General features: G+C 38.1%; 1 protein-coding gene across 1 annotated transcript in view; it reads right to left on the bottom strand.

The window, feature by feature from the left end:
* Nucleotides 1–26,522, bottom strand: part of MOXD1 (monooxygenase DBH like 1) — a 103,759-nt gene that overhangs the window by 24,814 nt on the left and 52,423 nt on the right. Inside the window, exons 5-8 of the mRNA XM_005551851.5 lie at nucleotides 7,464–7,643; nucleotides 7,080–7,182; nucleotides 3,009–3,175; nucleotides 1,755–1,946 (exon numbers count right to left, since the gene is read on the bottom strand). Coding sequence (XP_005551908.3) covers nucleotides 1,755–1,946; nucleotides 3,009–3,175; nucleotides 7,080–7,182; nucleotides 7,464–7,643 — 642 coding nt within the window. The remainder of the gene's footprint in view (nucleotides 1–1,754; nucleotides 1,947–3,008; nucleotides 3,176–7,079; nucleotides 7,183–7,463; nucleotides 7,644–26,522) is intronic.

Here is a 26,522-nt window from a genome sequence, read left to right on the forward strand (position 1 = left end):
ATTTGTTCATCTAAAACCTAAAGATAAAAATTGTTCTTATTTTTGGTCCCAGCGATGAGGCTCATGCCTGTAATCCCAGCACTTTGGGAGGCCAAGGCAGGTGGATCATGAGGTCAGGAGTTCAAGACCAGCCTGGCCAAGATGGTGAAACCCCATCTCTACTAAAAATGCAAAAATTAGCCAGGCATGGTGGTGGGCACCTATAATCCCAGCTCCTCAGGAGGCTGAGGCAGAGAATTGCTTGAACCCTGGAGGTGGAGGTTGCAGTGAGCCAAGATCGCACCACTGCACTCCAGCCTGGGTGATAGAGCGAGACTCCATCTCAAAAACAAACAAACAAAAAAGTACTTATTTTTTTCACAGCTGTTACAAGGAGATTAAATGACATAACACATAGTCATTAGCAGCAAATGAACACTTAATAAACCTTAGATATAGATAGTAGATATTGTGATCACCTCTTCATTTACATTATTTTCTTTAAAGCTCTCTAATCAAGCTTTTATTTCCTTACAATTGAATTGTGAGGAAAATTAATAGAAATTTATTGATCTAGTGTTTTCTACCCTTTTGTACATAACAATACACATGGAAAATGATAACATTTTTATGTCTCCCATTTAAGGTAAGCAGATGAAGCTATTCATGGACCTGAGACTGCCATCTTTGGGCTTTCCCCCTTAAATTTGACCTCCCTGCAACACCACTCAGAGGGCCCGCAACACCACTCAGAGGGCCCAGAGATTAGTATCTCATCGCACTTAAGCCATAATCATGGTACAACAGTTAGGAAGCTCTGAGATAACACTGTTTGGAAAGCCCCGGAGACATCATAATAAAATAGAGTGCAGTCCTTAAGAACCTTGACAAGATCACTGTTTCTTAAACTTCTTCTTTCTACTCTCAGGATGTATCAAAGAATTTCTAAGATCCAAAGCTATGGATTTGTAAAAAGAAGATCCCTTTCCTCTTTATCACTTTCTTACGTTTTTTTCCAACTTTCCTTTTATATCCTATTGTGCCATGTCTTCTCCTTGACAGTTCATCCCATCTAAAAACCCTATCTCCAGCATCACGTAGAAAAGATATTGCCATTACTCTCATTTAATAAATGGTATAGGGATCTAACTTTTAAAAGTAAAATAAGGGGAGAAAATTAAACTACAATTAAACTTGATGGTCATGGAATAAAAATTTGAGAAAACAAAGTATTATAACATTTTTAAAGTCTTCATTCTCTTCTCTCCTTCACCATAACCTCAAATATGTGTCAAGCTTGATCACACAGCAAAGTTTAATTAGCTACATCCAAGTAGCTTTATCAGATAAAAGAATTATCCTTACATTCCTTCTTCCTGAAATGAAACTTCTAAAAATATCCTATCTTGTCAATGTAGCATAAATACACCTCTGATTTTACCGATGCAGGAATCGCAACCCAAAGAATCACTAACTGGAATGTCAAATATAAAAAAAAGAGTAATGTTTAGTCCTCAGAACCTGAGATTTTTGTTTGGGGTTGTTTTTCAGTCAGCAACTTGAATTACTCCTGTGAATCATAAGAAAAATGAGTTTCAATTTTGGAAAACAGATCAAACACATTCTATCTGGGTTGTACAACACCCACAGTGGGTGGTGTTAAGAATACAGATACAAAGAAAAATTCATTTCACTAGTAGAAACCTTGCACATCTCAGCAAATACGTCTCATGACTTTTATAACAGTCAATGAAAAAGAACAAAAACAAGCATACTGGTAAGATTGTTTGCTCTTCCTTTAGATACTGAAACTCCTGGAAATTGAAGTCAAAATCATCATCATAGGCAAGTAATTTCATTTCCTTCCCTTTTCGAAAATGACGCAGCCTGATGCCTCTGCCAGCCAGGTGAGCATGGAGAAGAACAGCAAACACATGAATTCCACTTGGCTTTTCGGCTTCCAGAGCCTGCAGGGGACACCGAGGAAGACCCGATTAGCCCAAAGAAATGCATGTTCAGACAGTTCACATTCAAACACACTTGGAGGGACAACTGAGATGAAAAGCTAAAGCAATTTAAATGAATGCTTGAGCTGCCAAACATTTTGAACTCGGATTGTTCAGTGTTCTCCTTGTGAAGCAACATATGCCGGGAGAAAAGGAGGGGAGCTGATGCCTATGAGGGGCCTCCCAGACAATCTATACATGTTATCCTCCTTTTTCCTTCTTTTAGGAGGATAAGAGGCAGTAAACACTCTTAGCAAAAAGATTCCAGTATGTTAGTAACCTGAAAACCCAAATTCTTAAAAGGAATATTATTCCCACTTTTGCAGATAAGAAAGTGAAAGTGGGTCAATGGAATTAAGTGAATCACTCATGGTCCTACAGCTTGTAAAAGAGGTCATGGCAATTTGAATTATGAACTGTGGCCTAAATAACTCGGAAGAGCATAATCTTTCCACTTCGCCAGTCTGCCATACTGTCCTGAACCACAATATCATATAATTCATAAACAGTCTGATCCATGCTGAAATATTTTCATTAAAAAACTTTAAGTGAAAACTGTCATTACTAAATACTTATACTTTTCTCCTATTCAATGTCTTTTTTTATATTAGTTATTTTTGCTCTCTGGTGAAGGAAGGGAAGGAAACTATAAGGCAGAGAAAAATGAAAATAAATGATGGAAAAAATCAATATGGATAAAAGATAAACTAGAGAAAGGAAAAAGAGACTACACAAAAGTCGAAATTGTAAAAGATGATATAAAGCATGCAACATGCAACAAACAAAAAAGGTAGGAGTAAGAAGGAAAACACCCTGCCAACTATTTCCATCTTTAGAGTTCTACTCCTGTAGCTTCAAGACTTAAAAAAGCAGTCAAAAGTCCTACTAAAATTGCATTAATGGTTTCACAGTGTGTCAACAAAAAAGGAATCGATAATAAACATGCACAGAATGTTTCACACAATAGTTTGTAAGAGCATTGATGAATCTGCAGAGAGCAGCTCAGACTCAGATGCTGCATACCTCTTCTAGGCACTCCAGAGTACAGTGACCCTCAGACTGGAACTCAGGCATCCCTGGAGGGATGGTATGGAAGAGGCTCACCCAGAGGCCAGCCTCAATTACCCCAGCATCATATTTCCTTATATCCATGGTATAAAATAACCTCAGTCCAGAATTATCTATTAAGCCTAGAACAAAAGCACATAATTAAAGGGAGTTTCAGTTCTTAAAATGTTTTCATTCCCAAGAAAATTCTTGGTTTGAATTTTTTAAAGTTTTCATATTCTGTTGAAATAGGTTTATTTATTTTCCATAAATTGTCATGAGGGAAAGAGATACAAGCAGAGATTAGTGGCAGACAACATTCAGTTGCATAAACAAGAATTAAAAGATGAGTAGCCATATTGCCTGCAACCTTTGTGGACTCACACAGCATACCACAAGAGAAATGTTTCAGTTATCTGGCTGTTATATTCCACCAATTATCTAATATGAAGACAGAATGAAGATTCTAAAGTCATTCATTAGAATATAGAATAAATAACTCAATAAAAGTTTTACATTGTTTCAAGATGAAGTTCGATAACATTTACTTTGAGGTAAAAACTCCTTAGTTTAGAAACCATCTGCTGATTAAGAAAACTGCTAAAGATTCACTTTATTTCTTTAAAGTTTGTCACCATTTTCTTCTTCATTCAACAGCCATTCAATCAACACACAGTCATTAAGAATCCATTATGTAAATGGCACTGCATTAGGCACTGTGGGGATGAGAGATGAAGAAGACATACTTGTTGTTATGACATATTCATTACAGGGAGGGAGAGTATAAGCCCTAAACATTTCATAAATTCATTTCACTAACTTGGAAATTAATTGACTTCCTGCTGCAGTAACTAATAGATTGATTCCTTCCCCTCAGTTCCTTTTTTGTCTCATTTAAATCAATCAGCTTAATCTATTTCTAGTCGATCATTTTTAAACACAAAGTCTTTATATCAAATATTCCTCATTGTATGTTATACACCCCTCGGTCACGAACACACACACACACACGCACACACACACATTTAGAAGATATCCATTACTTTGAATGCTTTAGGATATAATAAGTTGTTAAAATTAAGTATTCCAACAATTATCCCAGGAAATTCTTACCTCTTAACCTCCCTAACAGCCTTGGAAAAAATCCAAGCTTCCTTTCCTGCTTTGTGAGTGTGTTATTGTGAACATAAAATAATTTACTATGTGTTTGTTGACTCCAGCTTGTTCAGATATTCAGGGTCATCACAAGGAAGCACTGTGATGTGACAATTAAGGACACTGACTCTGGAGCTGACCAACCTGGATGCAAATCCCAGCTCTGCTGCCTCTGAGTTATGTGACCTTGGGCAAGTGCTATGGTTAAATGTTTATCCCCTCCAAAAAGTACGTTTGAATGCTGTCAAAATTTAATGGCCATTGTGATGGTATTGAATGGTGAGACCTTTGAGAGGTGTCTAGGCCATGAGGGCTCTGCCCCTGCGATTCGATGAATGCCATTATTTCAGAAGTGGCTTTGTACTATCTTGCTCTCTTTACCCTTCCACCATGTGAAGCCTACTGCCATGTTATGACACAGCCCTCATCAGATGCCAGTACCTTGTACTTGTACTTCTCAGCTTCCAAAACTGTGACGAATAAGTTTCTCTTCATTATAAACCACCTAATCTGTGTTATTCTGTTACAGCAGTACAGAACAGATGAAGACAGGAAGTTATCTAAACTGTTTGTGCTTCAGTTTTCCAGTATGGAAAATGGCCATAATAATAGCACTAGTACCTCATAACGGTGATGTGTGGCTTGAACACGAAGTTCTAAGAACAGTGTTTGGCACAAATGAGGTGCTCAATAAATGGCAGCTAGTCACACATATATTGGTCACACATCTACCAGGGTTTCAATCAATTGTTAAACAAATAAATCATAAAAATCAATTCTCCTTTTGTGCTATTATCAGTGCAGATACAAATGAGCATGATAACGTAGAACATCTATAGTGACCTTAGAATTTTCTCTGGACATATCTTGCAAAATTTTGTTTTGTGTTTTATATTTTTGGGACCTACCTCCTTATAATAGCTTGACAGGGAAAAAATATGAGTAGAAATTTCAGTTGCATTTAGTATAGTTAGGTTCATTAGTTGCATTAGCTGTTTGGACCATTAATAGATAATCTAGTAAATAAAGTAATAATTTCTTAAGCAAATATAAAATGATTATTAAAAAACTTTTCTGGAAACATAGATTTATATTATGCTACATTTATAAAAATAAAATTATTATAATCTAAAATTTGGTCTAATTATGTATATGAATAAAAATAGAAAGTACTAAAAATCCTGAGTTCTCTATTAATCTGTTAGGAAAATAAGCTTATGTTTCATTTTTACATTGAAACTATGATAAAGTCAACTTAATTGACAACAGAGAAGGCAAATAAATTAAACCTTCTACTTTTGTAATAAACACTAAAAGGAAGAAGTAGTTCACATGGAATTTCCAATTGGAGAAGTATCATACATTATATAACATATTTATTCTATTAATAATTTAAAATAAAAAATGTAAAAAATTTTTAAAAGAAAAGTTGCAATGTAAGACATATTCAATAATTAATCCCACTGTTATTGTGATGAAAATTTTTATGTTTTATAGTCACATATAATTTCATAGAAAATCTAACTTTTAGAATTTATTAACAGGTTATTTTGCTTGGTTTATGAAAGTTTTAAACTTTATCATAGATTCATGGTTCAGAGTATGGGATATAATTGGTGGGTAGAAATTAAAGTGAATTCAGAGAGAAACTATTTCCTATTAATTACTTTAGGGTATGAAAAAGATACTTCATTGGCTTGCTCACAAATAGAATAGCTTAACACCTACTTTTATAGAAACATCACTCTTCAAATATCATACCACGTGTGCTCTCTTCAAAATCTATTATTCATGCTGCAGCAGCCAGAGTGTTCTTTCCAAAATACAGATCTCAATATTTGATTCCACTGTATCAAACTCTTCAATTGCTTCTCATTGTCTTCAGGGTAAAAATCCTTAACAGGCCCTACAAGATCTTAGATGGTCTGCTTCAGCCTTCCTCTGCAGGTTCATCAGCATCTTTCTTCACTGCACCCTAACCCTTCAGCATCTCCAGTCACCCAGATGAACAGTTTGAGTCTTTAACAAAGACTTTCTAGCCCATCCTCACCACCACACACCCCTGGCTGGATGAGGTCACTAATTAAATACTCTCATAGTGTCAGGTATCTCCTTTGGATCAATTGGCACATATATAATTTCATATGATTGCTGTGATCATTTGATTGTTTCTCTTTCCCACTGGGCTATAATTTCCATGAGGGTGGGAGCAGCATCTGTTTTTCACACACATTATATCCTCAAGCACAGATCTGGCACATAGGTGGAGCTCAGTATTTGCTAAAAGATTGCATGAGTCAATACAAAATAACAACTTGGAATTACTCCTGTTGATAATTTCATGTTAAATCTACCAATGTTGGGATTTGGAATATCATACAAATGATTTCAGAAATCAAATGCACATCCTTACATTTCTTCACTTCAATATCATATTACACGGTGTCACTGCATAAGTACTTTGTATCTATGATTTGCTTACCACACAACAAAATGCTTACACTTTTTAGTATAATAAATGGTATCTTTTTCTTATGTGCAGTTAGAAAGAAAATGTTCCATAAACACCATGTACTGGGACTAATCTACATCACAAAGGAAAAGTCTATTACTCTACTTTCTGGTAGGTAGTATGCAAGTGTTTTGTTAAGATTAGTGACTGCATGTGCTCATTTACCTAGTTTGGTGCTGGTTAATGCCTGCTGTTACAGTATAATTATAAACAGTACCCATTTTCACTTCTAAAAGTCTCCTAATTTGAATGACAAATGTATAGGTTAATTCTTTCTAGCATTGGCTTCCGTTTTGTTTCAACTCTGTTAAAGACACGACTTACAAGGTACAAAACTTTTTATAAAAACCATAAGTAAAATATGTGAACAATAAACTCACCTTCCTCATAAGTCGGATTGTCATAATGGACTTCTAGGAGCACATAATGCGGATCTAATGGAGTGCCGAGGGATAATCCAACATGAGGTGGATAAGAAAAACCCTAAATATGGAAAATGCCATGAGACAGTGTCCTGTGAAAGTCCCTGAGAGCTCTATTCCACTCAAAAACCCACCATCTTCAAGGATATTTCAACCCTCTGGAACCGCATTCATCTACAACTGATGAAATAAAATAAAAATAACTTAAAGAAAGGATCCCTTCCTATGAAAATGGAGTTAAGCCACCTTCATATCAAAAGTAGCATTAGAGCTTTACTCCTAAGTACTAATTTACTTCCAAGTATTTACTTCTAAGTAATAATTATTAATCATTAGCCCCACCTCTCCACCAATAGCCCAGGCAAAAATCACGGTTTCACAGGTGAGGAATGCATCGGGCATGTTGGGGTGATAGCACTCGTGGCCGGACTCCAGAACACTGTCGTTAAAGTTGCTGCTGCACTGATAGAGCAGGATGTGGTGCACCAGACTCTCGTGGCCTCTCTGTATCACTGGCTCAACCTACGCGAACATAAATGAGAGGGAGGACACAATAAATAAAACCATCCTACAACACCCCACAACAAACATGAAACTAGCATAAATTATTATCAGTTTCTCAAAGGGACATTCTTCTCAATTATGTCAAGGTTGTGTAGTTCAAGTCTAATTTGTTCTGGAGATAGTGACAATGGTAAAGATAATGATGATGACAATGGCAACAACAAAGATGAGATAACCATTTACTCCAAGAAACAGGACTCTACTAATCGGCTTTTTTGGTTGTTAATTCACTGATGGTGTCCCTTGCCCATTCTGCGGAGCAATTGTTTTGAAACTTGTTTGCTTTCCCCCAGACTTGCTCTTCCTCTTCCTCCTTCTTGCTTTTTTGTTTAAAAAATTATACTTTAAGTTCTAGGGTACATGTGCACAACGTGCAGGTTTGTTACATATGTATACATGTGCCATGTTGGTTTGCTGCACCCATTAACTCATCATTTACATTAGGTGTATCTCCTAATGCTATTCCTCTCCCCTCTCCCCTCCCCCCACCCCATGACAGGCCCCAGTGTGTGATGTTCCCCTTCCTGTGTCAAAGTGATCTCATTGTTCAATTCCCACCTATGAGTGAGAACATGTGGTGTTTGGTTTTCTGTCCTTGCGATAGTTTGCTGAGAATGACGGTTTCCAGCTTCATCCATGTCCCTACAAAGCACATGAACTCATCCTTTTTTATGGCAGGATAGTATTCCATGGTGTATATGTGCCACATTTTCTTAATCTAGTCTATCATTGATGGGCATTTGGGTTGATTACAAGTCTTCGCTATTGTGAATAGTGCTGCAATAAACATACGTGGGCATGTGTCCTTATAGCATTTTTTTCCACACACACAAAAAAAAGAAGTCAAGGCTGTGGGCACAAACGCTCTTAGTCTCCCTCTCTTCCACCTCAAAATGTTATCTTTACCCATCCCTACCAGAGGTAAGAGGTGAGATCTCATTCATCTCTATAAATGCCTGGTGCTGAGAAGAAGGCTAGGGCTTAATCATTTTTAGTGATGATTTTATCATCAATAAAATTCAAGAAGAATTAAATTGTAAACTGACCTCCAGATTACAAATTGAGGGTATAGCCTAAAACACGAGGATTTCCGAAGAAAATGAATCCACCCATGAAACAACAAGGAAACTTGCTGCAAGTTTCCTTGCACATTTTATTTTTATTTGAATGATTAAGATCAAAAGCCAATAACAATTTTGTTATTAGAATTTGGAAGAGAAAAAATAAAACATTGTTAGCTATGTGCTCTTGTGACACTGCTCAAGTTAAAAGAGGAAAACTAGAAACAAGGAGAATGGGCAGTGAAATTGGTCCTAATGTGAAAAGCGTGATCTACACGAACATGCTCCTTCCACTGTTTGCTCTGTTAGTTCCCTTCATGACGCTACCCGCTTTAGTCTAAGAACCTAGGAATCAACTCAGAATGAGCAAAGCACACCCTAGCATCCCAGAGATTCTATATGTAGACCAAATGGAGCCTTGTACTTGGTGTAGGTGGGCTGTGGGTGTTGGCATCAGTTAGAGCAGCGGTCCCCAATCCAGTACTGGTCCGTGGCCTGTTAGGAACTAGGCTGCACAGCGGGAGGTGAGCAGTGGGCAAGTGAGCAAAGCTTCATCTGTATTTATGGCTGCTCCCCAACACTCACATTACCGCCTGAGCTCCACCTCCTGTCAGATCAGCAGTGGCATTAGATTCTCATAGGAGTGCATATCTTATTGTGAACTAACTGTGCATGTGAGGGATCTAGGTGGCGTGCTCTTTACTAAATTCTAACTAATGTCTGACGATCTGAGGTGGAATAGTTTCATCTCAAAACCACCTCCCCCATCCTCCAGTCCATGGAAAAACTGTCTTCCATGAAACCAGTTCCCTGTTGCCAAAAAGGCTGGGGACCGCTGAGTTCCAGGGTTCCTTTTTCTCCCCCCCCTCGGAGTTCTTTGAATCTTTGTTCAGCTGGTAAAGAAGCTCTGGTGTACTCCTAAATATCCAAGAGTTTAGCCTTAGAGTTCATCAACACTTCTGTGTTTAGTCCTAACTACTCAAATTCAGGCACTGCATTTTGAAATCTTTGCTTGCTCTCTACTTTCAGCATGCACATTTACATGAAGCGTTTTCAGCTGTTTTCTCCTATGGCTTTGTTTTCCATTTTCTCCATAGTTTTTCTCTTTTTTGTAGGAAAATATAAGCAAGTGGGGAAACGGTATGTAGTGGGTCGAGTCTGAATGGGCAGCCAAGGACTTCAAGTTTTTAAATCCAGTTTTCTTTTGTGTTACATAGTGAGTCATGGCACACCTAAGCCTCAGGTACATTTTCAACATCACATTCATGGAAAAGACATTGCACACGGTTTTGTTTGCACTTGTTTTGTCTCTAAAAGGTCGTGAGCCCTGAAGGCAGAAACTTTTCTGTTTTGCTTGAAGAGGGTAGTTATTGTTCAAGCATGATTGCATAATAACAATGATTGCACAGAAGTATAACCCAGCATTTCTATAAGAATTTCATTTCTATGTCTAGTTTGAGCTTCTGTCTGAGACTTGACATTTTTGGGTTCCTCAGTCCTCCAAGGGGGACAGGGCACTGCTAAGATGTCAACAGTAAAATATTCAGGCTCATGTGAGATTTTTGCTTTGCTAAGTACCTCATAAGTTCAGGCAGAACCTTAAGGTTGTACTGAGCTCTACAAGGTAGGTCTTGGAAATAAGCCGTTAGGGCAAAGGAGAGTTGGTTACTGTCACGACAGTTTCAGAAACTAGTGGCTTTCACTGAAGAGTAGGAAGAGGGAGTTAAGGGTGTGTGATGCTGGGTGGTGCTTGACTTTGGAGAGCTTCAAATAAACAGTTTGAAAAAAACTTTTAAGAGCAAGTGTTCTTTTTTTTTTTTTTGTCTTCATAGGAAGCGCTAAAACTAACACCAAACTGCAAAGCTACCAATTTATCCCTGGAATAATAATAACATCTATCTTTTATTTAGACCTACTATCTACTAGCCACATATGAATCTTTCTATGTATTTCATTTAATATTTACAACAAATTTATAAGAAAGATGTTATAACCTCATCTTACAGATTTACTGAAACTCAGAGATTAGACAACCAGCTCAAAGTACCACAGCTGGGAAATGGTAGATGGGATTTTAAACCAGGCTGGTCTGACCCCAAAATCTGTACTTTTCTACTGGATACACATTATTGCAGGAAGCATGTTGGAGATGCATCAAGGACCATGGAAGTTACTGCCAGTGGGAGGGAGGATGAAAGGCTTCAGTAAGGCAAGTTGCTGACAGCTGATAGCTGTCATCAACAAGGGTGATGACCTCAGGAGCCAATGCCAGAAGGTGCTTCTAGAAGTCATTAACAGGGACCACCACATGCTGATGCCCTCAGAGGTGCAGTGCCAGACTGAGTGTCTTACACCTGGGGGAAGGGGCTCCTGGCCTCCCTGCCACTCTGGTCCCAGTGCCCCCGGGCCTCTAGGATGAGAAGACAGACCCACGGCCTTTCAAGGTGTTCCTTCCTAAAAAGGACAAATATCAAGGCTTCTCTCTGAAACCTGATGAGGGCTTCAAGAAGAATTAAACTGTAATCTGACTTTCCGATTACAGATTGAGGGAGCAGTCTAAAACATGAGGATTTCCTAAGCAAAAACATCAACCCATAAAACAACAAGGAAACTTGCTGCAAACTTGGGTACTGATCACGGGAGGAGAAGATAAAAAGGCTTAGAAGAAGCAAGCCCTTGGCAAAATAGAAATGATGTGAGCAAAGAGAGGGAAAAAAAAGAAAGAAAAAGAAGTGCTTGGAAATGATATGTAAGGATAAATATAAATTATGAGGCTGATAATATGGGAGAAAAAATTACCTGATTATCAAACTCCTGAAAAATAGAAGAATAATTTCTAGAGAGGAAATGTTCAGACCACCATGGGGATATTAAGTGAGACACCAAGAATGTTTCTTAAGGATGGACATAACCTGTTTAGTGGAGGGTACAACTCGAGGAAATGGGAGTACTTTTGATCAGTGCAGGACAGGGCCATTGGCTCAAATATTTAGCACAGGATAGGATTTCCCACAACCCTTCACGCCATGCTTAGAGAGCCTGATGAAGCCAGGGCACTGCTACCAATTCCCTAATGGAGGCTGCTCATTATTTTTCACTCCCACAACAAGTTCTACAAACATTTTAAGCAGTCAACAAACTTGTGTTTTAAACTCTGTTATGATCTTCTTCTTTAGCCAAAGCACCGTCTGAGGAAGCAGAGTGAGGCACACACAGAGCTCCATGCCCCCTTGTGCTTGTTGGCTGAATGCGGCATTAACCCGACTTTCTGATGTGCTGGGCAACCGTCCACAGAAAAGACAAGACTTTTGCTTTTGTATTACTACATTATTTGTAATGACGATAGAGTTATACATTTTTAAATTAAAAATACTAAGACTGTAAAGTATCAGTATATTAAAGAGTAGCACTTAAAAAGTGTTCCTTATTCTGGTTACTTCACACATTCACATTATTATCACAATCACAGGGGGAATGCCAAGAGTTGCCTCTATTCAAAAAGATTAAAATTGTAGGAATTATTAAAGAAAGTCATGGCCATAGAAAGTATACAAATATAGATATATTGGTATTCCTGACACTGGAATGAACATTTAATTTAATCTTGCATGTAGCCTGGCTATATGATGACAGAAGAAATAAATAAAAAGAAATATAAAGCAGTGCATACGGAAGTGGAGGCAAGACACAAACGTGGAAATTCCCCTGATGACATCAAATTGTGTTATTGATCCCACATTCTTCTACAAAGGTGGGGTGTACAGACCCAGAACGGTGACAGGCCTGTGAGCTGACCTTCCTATGGCAAAACAGACCAAGCAAGGAGGGTCTGGCAGCTGTTACAATCTGTAACTGCTGTACGTATTAAAGGAACAGCCCAGAAACCAGAACACAGATAGAAAGGGAAAGATTTCAACGTGAAAGAATCTTTTAAAGAGGAAAACAGTCTCCTCCATTAGATCAAGTAACTGGAGCTTTCAGATACACTTGAGGTATCTTAGCAAGAAAAGAAGAGAACAGCAATAAACAGTTGCTCAAGAGTAGCCAAAACCAAGGTGGAAATTAACATTGACCATAAAGTTGACCTTGGCAATGACCGTTTTTCCTAACCTCATCATCTCTTCTTACGCACTTTATCCACGTCAAGTATGCCTAACATAGCCCCTGCAGCACAAAGAGTGCTTAATAACTATTTATTGAATTGAAATAAAATGAATACAACCCTTTCCATGAAGCCAACATCAATGAGGCTGAATCACTAAATTCATTTGCCTCTTAGTTTCTTGGTTATCTCCACTCTACTGCATCCCACTTCAGCTACAGAATCCCATTGTCACACCCTGTCCTTGTAATTGTCCATGAGTACACTACCTCTGAAATTCTCTTTCTGTGCCTCTTTCCTTCCCTGTTAGCTCTTTCACACCTGTCCAGTTGCTCAGCCTGCCATTTTCTCCTGGGAGGTCACTTGAACTTATCACTCATCAGCACTCACAACTGACCCAAAGCTCAAATGGTGAATCACTCCTGTAATCTGCTACTTCTCACCCTCCACTTAGGACACTGGAGATATACTTTACACAATCATTCGCATAAGACTTCAAAGATCATAACTCACACTTTTGCCTCAGAACATCAATCTTTCTTTGGTTTTGCTCTGCATTCTGTTCATCTCTCTGAAGTGGCTATCCTAAAACCTTTCCCAATCTATGCACACCTCCTAATCAGTTCTCAGCAAATGTCTTCATTATTTTGGTGGGAGAGGAAAGCATTTCTATCCACTCTGTAGTTGCCTGAGGGCAGAGCTGGGGGGATGGAATTTGATGCAAAGGACACAATATGATTGAAAAAATCTTAAATGTCAGCAACTCATTCTATATATTCATTTTTTACAATGTAGAAAGTAATGAGATGATTCAAAGAATCTACACTTGGTGACATCTTATTCTACTTAACTTGAGCTATACAGGGTGGGATGAGACATAGAGAACCTAAGACCAAGTGACTGAGTATAGTGATAAGACCAAAAGAATTCCCTAGAACTTAGAACAAAGAAAATGTTTCAGAATTTGAGGCAAGAAAATCTTAGGGGAAATGTGTATTTCCCTTCAGTGACTGAAAGAATGAGATCTTTGACAAAACTGTGCCTACATGCTGATCTCTCTTCACCAGCACCTACCCTGAAAACAGATTCAGTTCAGAAAGGGCTTTTTGTGAAAGACACCGAGTATTGGCAAACAAAAATCCGTATGGTTTTGGAGGCTTCAAATAGCCAATTACCTAAACAATAACTCTGGCTGAAAGAAACTTTTTTTTTTTTTTTGCTTGATTCCCCTGTGCTGGGTCGAACAGTGTCTCCTGAAAATTCATGTTTACCTTGAACCTCAGAAGGGGACCTTATTCAAGAATAGGGTTTTTGCAGATGTAATTGGTTGAGAGGAGATCATACTGGATTAGGGTGGGATCTAAATCCAATGACTTGTGTCTTTATGAGAGAATGGAGAGAGAGATTCAAACACAGATACGCACAGAGACAGGATGGAGGCATGAAGATGGAGGCGGAGGTTGGAGTGTTGCTGCCATAAGCCAAGGAATGCCAGAAGCTACCAGAAGCTGGAAGAGGCAAGGAAGGGGAGCTTTTGGAAGGAAGTTGGCCCTGCCTATATCTTGATTTCAGACTCCTGATCTCCAGAGCTGTGAGAGAATAAATTTCTGCTGTTTCAAGCTACCCAGCTTGCAGTCATTTATTATAGCAGCCCTAGGAAATTCATACATTCTCAATTTTCTACCACAAACTAACAATTTGGAGATTTGTACATTTATACCTAGGTCATGGTTGTCCCTGTCATTGTTTGTGACATGAACTCATCACAAATACACATTTCTCATACATGACTGAAGTTAAATAGGTTTTTTTTAATTTATAGCTCAATATATGTGTGTCATGCTTTAGTTATTAATTTTGGGGGTAAAGCTGGAGAAAGAATCTTTCTTGTCTTGTCTGATTATACTCAGCAAAATGTGAGAAACACAGAGGTTACTAGCGCCCCTTTGAACAATTTTCCTGTACTCATTCTTCCAACTCTACCCATTTAACCTGTGGCTCCTTGCCTGTTAAAACATGACTGGACAAGTGGAACATAGCTCTTCAAAAACAACTTGCAACTCAATAAATTTAAAACTAAAACAAAAGGAGAGAGGTGATGGGTGTAATCTGTAATGAGCTGGAAATTTTGTAAATTCCCATCACTTTTCTTCCTGCCTGTTCTTGTTCTTGGCACCCAGCTTTATATACCCACCTGAGGCACAAGTTGCTGCCCACATAAAAGCCCGCAATCCATCTCTGAAAAAAGTTATCCAAAGGTCAGCTAGCTCCTAAATTGATGCTGCCTATGGGAACATTTCAGCCAGAACTAACTGTGTAGATGGGTGAGCATATGATCATGCCGACATGCTCATGTGACAATGGGAGCACAGAGGTATCTGCCCCTCTCTCTCCGTGTCTCCTGCCATATCCTCATCCCTAACAGGAAGGGCTCTTTTAGCATGACAATATATCCGAGGTATGAGAGGCAACCAAAATTAACAAGGGAATGGCATCTTTGCACCACAGACACTCCACTCTGAAGAAGGTAAGTGTGCAACGCAAATCCTGACTTGCTGATGTGGTGTCAGGGGGCCACAGTCAAAGGGCCACAGCATGAATGGACCTGTTAGCTAAAGCACACGAGGTGATGGCAAGAAGAGATGAAGTGGGAAAGAGATGAAGAAAAAGAAGGAAAAAGAGAAGAAATGAGGGCGAGGAGGCTTCTGGGAAATAACTCACCCCTTACTTCAATCCCGAATTCTCACGTGTCTACCATCTTCAAACACAACCTTGCCCTACCAGCCACAATTGATCAGTTCAGGGAAGGGTGCCCAGCCTATCTTGGAACTTTTCTAACGATGAAAAAGAATTCAACCCCCTCCAAAAACTGAATATGTGTTGTGAGGCTCAGCAACCTCCAGGGATGATGTTTCTGAGCACATGAAAGAAGCCAGCATTCAGTGAGATACCATCAAGCAAGCACACAGAGAGGTACCAGAGACAAGATAAGACAGGTTTGGCAGAGTTCGAACACTTCACTGAAGCCGTTCCTGAAACCAGTTGCATCTCTGCCAACTGTGGTTTATTCACTCAAGTTTTCCTCTTGATAAATGAGTCGATACGTTCCTTTCTTTTTCTGAAACTAGTTCAGCTTGGGTTTCTATTACTTGCAAATAAAAGTCCTGATTAACAATCTAACACAAATAAGTATAAATCATCAGTTCATCAATATGTATGTGCGATCATGCATGGCTACCTGACATATGTTTCTTCACATTGGAACATTGCCACATAAAATACTTTGCTTTTGTTTTACTCTTCCAGTTTATTTGCTCTTCTTAATTGGACTGGTGTAAGTTAAAAATAAAGTTACTTCAGTAAATGCCCTTGAAGAGTGATATGTTGGGAGAGAATCACTTCCTCTACCCTACATACTGATGTCTTTCTCCCTTGCTTACTGATTTCTGAATTTCCACCTAGACACTTAGGATTAAAGCTGTTTGACTTGATGAATATGCAAGCACCCTTGGAAAGAGGTAACATGTTATGATTTACAGCCATTATTTTTAAATATGAGCGAATTAGGTCCTCTGGCCAAACACTTCAATAATATAAAAACAAACAAAACAGAACATTACTTTTAAGACAGTTTATAACACAGCACGCTTAGTGTATATATTGTTGTTTGAATTTTTAATAGATTACTCATGAACTCTAAGGTACCTTCTGACCCTATGTTAGCATATATATTAATTTTCAATTACTTGAGATATTCAATACATCAGAGATCACCTAGAACTTTATGAAATTTTGAAATTAACATATCTATGGCCAGCAAGAAGTAGTCAATTTTAAATTAATACATACATGGCCAGTAAGAAGTAGTAGTGTCCTGGAGGTCCCGTCTTGGCTGTGCAACTAATCAGCTGTGGGACATGCCATAAGTAAGTCATGTGATAATAGCCCTGCTTCCCATCCAGCTCTAGTCTACGTACGGACTAGATGAATATATACATTCATGTAATCGTCAAAACAACCTTACGTGTTTAGGTAAAAGAATTACTCCACATTTCACAGATCCAGAAAATAAAGCACATATAAGTTAAGAACCTTGCCCAAGTGTCACAGCCCAGATTTGATTTCAGCGGTCTGGATCGAGAATGTGCTCCTAACCACCACATGATATACTCGCATCTTTATTACCAGGATCACACATGGGACAGCATCAGTGATCTACTAAGAACACTTCAGACCCCTGGAGCCTTTTCCGTGAACCCACTACCCAGGTTCTGTTCTAAGTTTCTCATTTCTAATCACTTGCATCTGCAACTTTCCTCGGAGGACTATCTTGCAGAGAGCTAGTGCCACAAAATATACATTCCACTGGGGTAGGTGAAAGGTATGGGGATGGGGATGTCCCGCAACCTTGCCCATATGGGACATGTTCTCCATGGGTTTGGGTTGAGGCTGGAACTGCAATAGAATCACACTCTTGCTCAGCTTCTTCTTCCCTAGCCTTACTCTCCCTACCAGCCAACCCCCGACCCAGTGTTTTCTCCTGGCACTTCCTTAGTAAATCAATTATACACAAATCCATGTCTCAAGGGGCTACATTTCAAATAAGACAAGCAGCATAATGGTGGAATATTTTTCCGGAACACATTTTATTGGGTTTGATTCATGATTTATTATTTTCTGTCTCCATTCCTTTGTTGTTTAACTTCTCAGTTCCTTTAGGAGTAAATTAGTGATAACGAGGCTTACTTATAAGACTATTTAAGCATTCAATGGCTGGTCCATGTGAAGCAACAGATACCTTGTAGGTTCTCAAACAATGGTACTAGTATTACTATCTTAAGTTGGATCCTGAGTTTTTAAATGCAATTTTAACATTTTACCCTCACAGACAACAAGTAAATCTATACGAGTAATCCATTCTCAAGTTCCAATATTTCAAAATCTAATTTTAAGGCTTGTATGTCACAAATATTCAGGCAAAAATATTTCCATAAATATTAATGTTATTGCAAACTGTGTAATCACGAAATATATATTGGTGTGTGCTATCTCAATATATTAAGGATTTGATTTTCTAATTTTTATGCATAAAACTTAGCTATATTTTCTCTACAGAGATCTTTTTCTGAAATACGGCATCCCTCTTTTCTCAAAGGAAACTTATCTACGTTCGCTCATGTATGTTTATAGTTTTAAGTATAAATTTTCCTTATCACTTTGATTTAAAAGTGTTCTCTTTCAAGAGATCTTTCTATGAATGAATGAATATTCATTCATGGACTCAACTGACAACTCCCCACCTGCCAACAAAAGCCCCACCTATATCTACATACTATGTGCTTTTTGTTAGGTGCTGAGGGAGGAAATAATGATGCATCACACATGAATCTGACAGTCTTACGGGTCAAATTCTAGAACAGTAGAGAAGCTAAAGCTAGAGAATAATCATTTTCTGTTGCCTTTCAGCGTTAGTTCCTCAATATTTTCCTATCAGGAATCCTGAACTTCCGAGCTACAGCTTTTGGCTAAGAATGATCACCAACTTCCTTGGGTGGCCTAAACCCACTTATGTAATCCCATCCTTGATATGAGCTGAAATTGATCCAATCACAAGGAATCTGTAGACTTCTACACGGTAGCTAAAAACTATCCTCTCCTTTCCCCTGGATGTGAAAGAGAAACTGTGCTATATCAGAAGTCTGTGCTGCCATTTCTCTACCATGAGGCAAAATAGCCTAAGGATGAAGACAATACAATAATACAATATTGAGGGCAAGCTCAAAATGAAGTTACAGCTCTTTTTTATTTTTTTTCCTGTGATGGAGTCTTACTCTGTCGCCCAGGCTACAGTGCAGTGGCATGATCTCGGCTCACTGCAACCTCCGCCTCCCAGGTTCAAGTAATTCTCCTGGCTCAGCCTGCCGAGTAGCTGGGATTACAGGCACGCACCACCACACCTAGCTAATTTTTGTATTCACCAGGCTGGTCTCAAACTGGCTGGTCTCGAACTCCTGACCTTGTGATCTGCCCGCCTCAGCTTCTCAAAGTGCTGGGATTACAGGTGTGAGCCACTGCACCTGGCCAAAGCTACAGCTCTTGAAATATCATGAACCTCTAGGCTAAGGGATTTGCTTCAAATAAATCCAAGCAACACTCAGTTGAAATAAAAATGGGTTTGATGATGTTAATAACTGTCAATGACAATTATTTTCTTCAATCACCCTTTATTTGTTTCTTCCCCTTTTCAGACAAGCAATGAAGGCTGAGGTGACTACTCAAATCTGGATTAACCCATTTCTTGTTTGCCCTGAGGAACGAGTACTGGCAGCAAGCTACATTATTTTTTTTTTTTTCTAAACAAGAAATGGGTTAAGGTAGAAATTTTGTTAATTCAGCTATCTGGAAAAATATACATATAAAACAAAGCATTCCCAAAATAGCTAATAGCTAAGCCTGGTTCTATAATGTGCTTGAAAAACAATGTTTTTAAGAGAACAATGAGTATTTAGAACATACTAAAACAACCAGACTCATCTTGTTTCCCATTTCTCATCTTCAAAATGTCCTTTAAGTTGCTTTATAGTCACAGCTATTATCCTAATCCACATCTCTCATTAATCCTATAGGAATTATATCAGTAGTCATCTACTTATCTTCTTGGATGTTGCTATTGGTATGTGTCCCCCAAAAATTCTTATGTTGAAATTTAATCATCAATGTGATAGGGTCTTTAAGAGGTGATTACATGAATGGGATTAGGGCTGTTATGAAAGGGTTTGAGAGACTGAGTTCATTCTCGTGCCCGTCTACTTTCTACCATGTGAGGACACAGCAACAAGGTGCCATCTTGGAATCAGACAATAGCCTTCACCAGACAGCAGACACCAATGACAGTGCCTTGACTTTGAACTTCCCAGCCTCCAGAACTGTAAGAAATACATTTCTGTTCTTTATACATTACCCAGTGTAAAGTATTTTGTTATAACAACACAGACTAAGACAGACATTTAGTAACTTGCCTTTTGGAGAACACTCTATATCCCAAGCAGATGATCTTCCCAAATCAGCACTTTTCACCTTGTTAATCTGACCAATCATATTCAATGGCTCCACATTGCCCATCCTATAGCTGATAAAGGCAACACTTCTTTTTCTGACATTCAGGGCCCACTGTCATTAGCTGCATGTTACCTCATGGTCCCATATGCATGAATTCCAGTCATAGAAATCCCTTCCTTTTATGTACTATGTTCATTCTTACACTCATGATTTCATTCATGCTGTTCTCCTTATCCAATAAGTCCCCCTTATGCAACTTTGCTTATTTAAATTCTATTCATTTTTGAAAGCTCAAGTTTTGTTTTCCCTGGATGCTTATTTGATTATTTTGACTCACATTTGTCCTGTCTCTCTGAACTTCTTTCAGGAGGCAGTACTAATGTGGTAGCTTAAAGTCAAAGACTTGGTTTGGAATCCAAGGTCTGCCCCTTACTAGCTGTGTGACCTGAGGCAAATTACTTAACCTTACTGAAACTCAGTTTCTTTAGTTATAATATAGAAATACAAATCAACTTTTTTTTTCTTTGAGATGGCGTCTCGCTCTGTTGCCCAAGCTGGAGTGCAGTGGTGTGATCTCGGCTCACTGCAACCTCTGCCTCCAAGATTCAAGCGATTCTCCTGCCTCAACCTCTCAAGTAGCTGGGATTACAGGCATGTGCCACAACACCAAGCTAATTTTGTATTTTTAGTAGAGACGGAGTTTCACCATGTTGACCAGGCTGGTCTCAAACTCCTGACCTTGTGATCTGCCTCATCCTCCCAAAGTGTCAGGATTACAGGCGTGAGCCACCATGCCTGGCCCAAATCAACTTTTAATCTATTATAAAAATGAAAGCAGAAATGTGTCTAGCACATAATTTATTGTAAACATTAGTTTAAAACTATACTAAGTTCTGTACAATTTATCACATACATAACTTTTTTACTGAATGCAATTATTTCATATGCGAATATTTTTCTCCTTAGCTGGAGTAACAACTCATTGTTTTACTACTTGCTGCCAATTCATTACATGGGGCTGACTTTTTCAAAGCCTTTGTTATTTGTGTATGAGTGTCTGTGTGTGTGTAATTAAGAAAACATAACATGAACATTAGATCTTGCCATTCTTTGACATGCTATTGCTTACATCTCTATAACTATGAGCTGTTTTTAAATGATACACGAATTGATTTTTAGTTTAACCCGTATTTCAAATTCTAGCATTTCATAGAGTCAAATGCACATGCAGTTCATATAGAGTAGATATATATGATTTTGCTTTTTCATGCTGCAGAAAAAATGATTCAGCAAACTTTTCCAATAGTGTTTTGGGGGTTTGGTTTGTTTGCTTTGGTCAATACATGTGCTTCAACTCAGCAATACATCAAAGGGGTGAGTATATCTGAATTTCTTCCAGACCTATGCAGGATAGATAGATGCACATGGACCAACATGTTTTAATGGAGGAGGAAAAACTGCAGAAATGGGCAATATACAGGAACATAACTCCACATCACAGAACGACAAGGGAGACAGAACTATGCAGTAAACAAATGCATGAATACTACAACTTTATTTTATGTGACCCATCCTCCTATCCTGGGGAAGTAAAGATTAAGAGAAGAAACTGAAAGCAACATTAAACTAAGGAAAGATAAGTAAACACTAAAGTACGAAAACAATGGAGAAATTATTTGCAACACTTACATCAAACAAAAGGTTTAATTCCCTTCATATAAAAAAATTCTGATAAAACAAGTCAAAAAACAAAATTGTGAAAATGGGCAAAGTACATGAATCAAAAGTTCATGGAAGGCTGGGCACGGTGGCGGCTCATGCCTGTAATCCCAGCACTTTGGGAGGCTTAGGCGGGCGGATCACCTGAGGTCGGGAGTTCAAGACCAGCCTGGCTAACATGGTAAAACCCCATTTCTACTAAAAATACAAGAATTAGCTGGGCATGGTGGTGCACACCTGTAATGCCAGCTACTCAGGAGGCTGAGGCAGGAGAATCACTTGAACCCAGGAGGCGGAAGTTGCAGTGAGCCGAGATCACACCACTGCACTCCAGCCTGGTCAACAGAGTGAGACTCTGTATTAAAAGAAAAAGAAAAAGAAAAAGAAAAACAAAAACAAAAGTTCATGGAAAAGAGATCTACATGGTTACAGAGAAAAAGGTGTTAAATAAATATATTGAATTAAATATACTGAAATGAAACAACAATGACATACCTATCAGTTTGGCAATATTCTTCCATCAGATTGGCAACATTTAAGAAGTCTGTTAATAGGCAATTTGAATAGAAAGAATATAATAGCATAGAACAGGAAAAAATTTAATATTGCTAATTAAATTATATTAAATTCAGATATTCATACAAGAATAAAATGGATCTATACATACTGAAGAGGAACATTTTCCAAAAGGTACTGTCAAATGTTAAAAGCAAGTGTCAAAATACATAGCTTAATCCTATCAGGATCTAAAAGTTAAAACAAGAAAGTTATACATACATACAAGATATATGAAGTTTTTTCTATATCTATAAAGAGAAAGGAATGAAAATATAAACAGAAATAGACATAAAGGTAGTGATTTCATAAGTATAGATAATTTCAGAAAAAATACAAGAAAATATTAATGATGGCTTTATAAGCAGTGACACTTGAGCTGTATTAATAGAAGTTAGGGAATTTTACTTTTCACTTTACAATCTTCTATATTTGAATTTTTACAGTGGACAAATATTACTTTTATAGTGTATTTCTAAAAATTCTGGTTTCATCACTTACTAACTGAATGGTCCATAACAACATGACAACTTAATTAACTGTATGAGTCTCTGTTTCCTACCACACAAGGTGATCATGAGGATTGCATGAGATAGAAAATTCCATACAGGACAAGAAAGTCTTCTTAGTAAATGACCTGAGGTCAGTTGGTTATTCATATGGTGGAAAAAATCAGTCTTGACTCTGATAGCAGCAGGAGGCAGACAAATTCCTAGGCAGATAGGGGCAGGTCCCTGATGACACCTGACCTTCAAACTAAAGACAATTTAAAGCTGGAAGACCAAGCCACAAGTCTTGGATAAATCCACGGACTGGATTGGGAACCTCTGTTCCCATTTGATGCACTTTCCTCTGATTGATCCCCACCCATCACCTATTTTACACATATCTACCGTTCCCTAATTGGTGTTTTACACTGTTGTACCACCTTTGAGTGGTGTCTTTATTTTAGCCTTTTTTGCATACTCACAAACCAATCTGCACACATTGTCTTATTCTGAACCCATTAAAGTCCCAGACTCAGCCACATTGGGGGACTGTCCACCTTTGAGTCATGAGCACTACCCAACTTTGGGTAAGTGGGCTGCCCAACTCGTATCTTCCTCTCTGCCGAAAGCTGTCTCATCACTCAGTAAAACTCTCCACCCTGTTGACTCTTCAGTTGTCCAAGTAATCTCATTCTTCTTGGACACGGGACAAGAACCTGGGACCTGCCAAATGGCAGGTGCAAAAGGAGCTGTAACACAGCTGCCCCATGTGACAGGAAGCAGCAGCAGGGTCAGGCCAGCCCAGGGGCCATGGTCCAGAGTGGGGCAATGGTAACAAATGATCAGAGGTCCCACCAGCCACAGAATTTTCTCGCTTGCGAAGTGGCATCGAAAAACATCTTGTGTCATTTCCTACCCCACACTATAAACTATAAAATATCAATTGCAGGTAAATGTTAGATTTAAATGTAAAAGCCTAAAATAATATTTGTAGTAGATGACATAGAAAAATACTATCATGTTGTTGGATTCAATGTTATAGTGTTTTGGAGAATTTCTGTGTCTACATTTATGAGGAATAATGGTCTGTAGAGTTATTTTTTGTGATGTTTTTGTCTGGCTATATTATCTGCTTAATGTTGGCCTCATAAAATAAATTGGTAAGTTTTTCTTCCTCTTCTAAAAAAAAAGAATAGAAAAGAAAAGAATTCAATACAGTGCAGGGTACATATAAAGCATTTATCCTATTAATTCTCAAAATGTTAGTTCTCATAATCCCCATCCCTTATCTGTCTATAATATTTCCTTGAAAATTAAACTTTGGGAGGCCGAGATGGGCGGATCACTAGGTCAGGAGATCGAGACCATCCTGGCTAACACGGTGAAACCCCGTCTCTACTAAAAAAATACAAAAAACTAGCCGGGCGAGGTGGCGGGCGCCTGTAGTCCCAGCTACTCAGGAGGCTGAGACAGGAGAATGGCCCGAACCCGGGAGGCGGAGCTTGCAGTGAGCTGAGATCCGGCCACTGCACTCCAGCCTGGGTGACAGAGCGAGACTCCGTCTCAAAAAAAAAAAAAAAAAAAAGAAAATTACACTCATATTGTATTCGTGGTAAGCTATCATACTTAATTAGATAATAGTCTCCAAAGACCTTTGAAAATATTTACTTCCCTATTACTGAGTCAATGCAACATAATTTATCTCCTCTTTTTTAATGTAAAATTTCTATTAAGAGTAATAATTGACTAGGAAGGATTTCAAGCTGGGTTTCTAGAACAACAGATATTTCTTCTGTAAACCCAATTATATCCTCTGAGTTTTTAGGCCTTTAAAATAACTAAAAGAGTCTCTTTTTTTTAAAATCTAAATCTGCTGTCAAGATTGACAGACCAAATAACAGATGTCAGTACACGTGGCTTTACCTCTGACCAGTCACATCTCCTGATGGGGGGATCCCAGCAAAGATACCAAGACCCTTCCTTGGTTCTATATCAAACTGTTTCTCTGGATTATATTTTACTTTTTTGGTCTCCTTTGAAGTTATAGCTGTGGGTCTATTTTTTTGTTGTTGTGTTGTTGTTGGGGGGGGATTTTTTTTAATGATTTCAAGGCCTAATAATTCTATCCAAGAAAGGGCAGAACTTAATTACTAACACATGATTCTCATGATAAAATGCCAGAGCCCAAATTAGAAGAAAGAAAAAAACTTAGTTTTTTACTTAGTCAAATATAACTTACATATAAAAATAATCAATTTAAATATGCATGTCCTTAAATTCCTTTAAAAAAAAATTTTCGTATCCTGAAACTTCTAGTACCTGTGCTAATATGTAATTTGTCATAATTTTGGCAATTTTAAATAAAGTATATTATTTTAGCACTTATTCATCATAATTTAAGGATTTTATTTAATGAAGAAATGTAATAAATTGCCCATCTTTTTTTTCCTGGAGTAGGGAAATAACATCAATGACATTTTTTTATTTCTCTGAGCATAGTCTAAAGGCTAAATCTAATTGTGGGCAATACAAATTAATAATATTGCTTCATGCAGAATTCTATGTTGCTTTTTATCCAAAGGTCTAGAATTCACTGGTCTTTTAAATGTCTGCAAAGTAAGTTCTGTTCTATCTGGTAATGAAAGTAGGAGAAATTGATGATAAGTGGTCTCTAAGATACAAAATAAATTTGCTTTAGAACTGATAATAAGTCCAGGTCTTTAAATCATATTTTTTTGCCCTTTCCATGAACTATCTACAAGTAGCACAGCAGAGCTGTTTTTCGATTAACCAGATGCATAATCCACAGTGCCACTCATTCAAAATGCATTTGTCCCAGGAACAAAATAAATTTTTTGAACATCATTTACAACTCCCCATTATTAGCTTGTGTCTAGATTTGAGTCACTCATCCAACAAGCATTTACTAAACACTATAATAAACTGTACCCAAGGCTGCAGATCTAAGGCACAATTGAATCAGTTGTCAAGGAGCTAAAGTTTCATGGTCAGGTAAAAGATAAATTCCACTCAAAAAGGTGCTAATATATCAATAATAGCAATCATTTGTGAGTATTTACATGTACCAAGGACATTACACAAGTTATCACATTTAGTCTTTATACAACACTGAGACTGGTATTACTGTCTTCATTTTGCAACCAAGAAAATTGAGGCACAATTAGGTAAATGGAAGACATTAACACATATTCTTAGTGTCAGGCTTGGATTTGTACCCTGGTCCAACTGGTTTAAGTCTCATTCTCCAGGTGACTGATTGTCTACCTTTATTATCTGTACAGGATACAGTGGAGATACAAGAGAAGGAGCTATGGTCAGAAAAGGAATTAAAATAAGGTTCAAAATAATTTTGTACTTTAATTTTGTAGGACTGTTTTAAAATGTCATTTGGGCTGGGTATAGTGGCTCACACCTGTAATCCCAGCACTTTGGGAGGCCAAGGCAGGCCGATCACCTGAGGTCAGGAGTTAGAGACCAGCCTGGCCAACATAGTGAAACCCTGTCTCTACTAAAAATACAAAAATTAGCCAGGTGTGTTGGCAGGTGCCTGTAATCCCAGCTACCTGAGAGGCTGAGGCAGGAGAATCGCTTGAACTCGGAAGGTGGAGGTTGTAGTCAGCCAGGATCATACCACTGCGCTCCAGCCTATGCGACAGAGCACAACCCTGTCTCAAAAAACAAAACAAAAAAAAATTGATTTATTTTATGGAGTGTTGCCCTCTAGTTGGAAAAGGGACAACAAAAAAATTTAAAAGACTATGCTTAACTTCTCGCAGAATTTGTGGTGAACCATTGCTACAATGAAGAAATAGTCTTTTATAAGTCATGAAAG

The sequence above is a fragment of the Macaca fascicularis genome, chromosome 4 (assembly GCF_037993035.2).
Source record: "Macaca fascicularis isolate 582-1 chromosome 4, T2T-MFA8v1.1".
Classification (NCBI taxonomy): domain Eukaryota; kingdom Metazoa; phylum Chordata; class Mammalia; order Primates; family Cercopithecidae; genus Macaca; species Macaca fascicularis.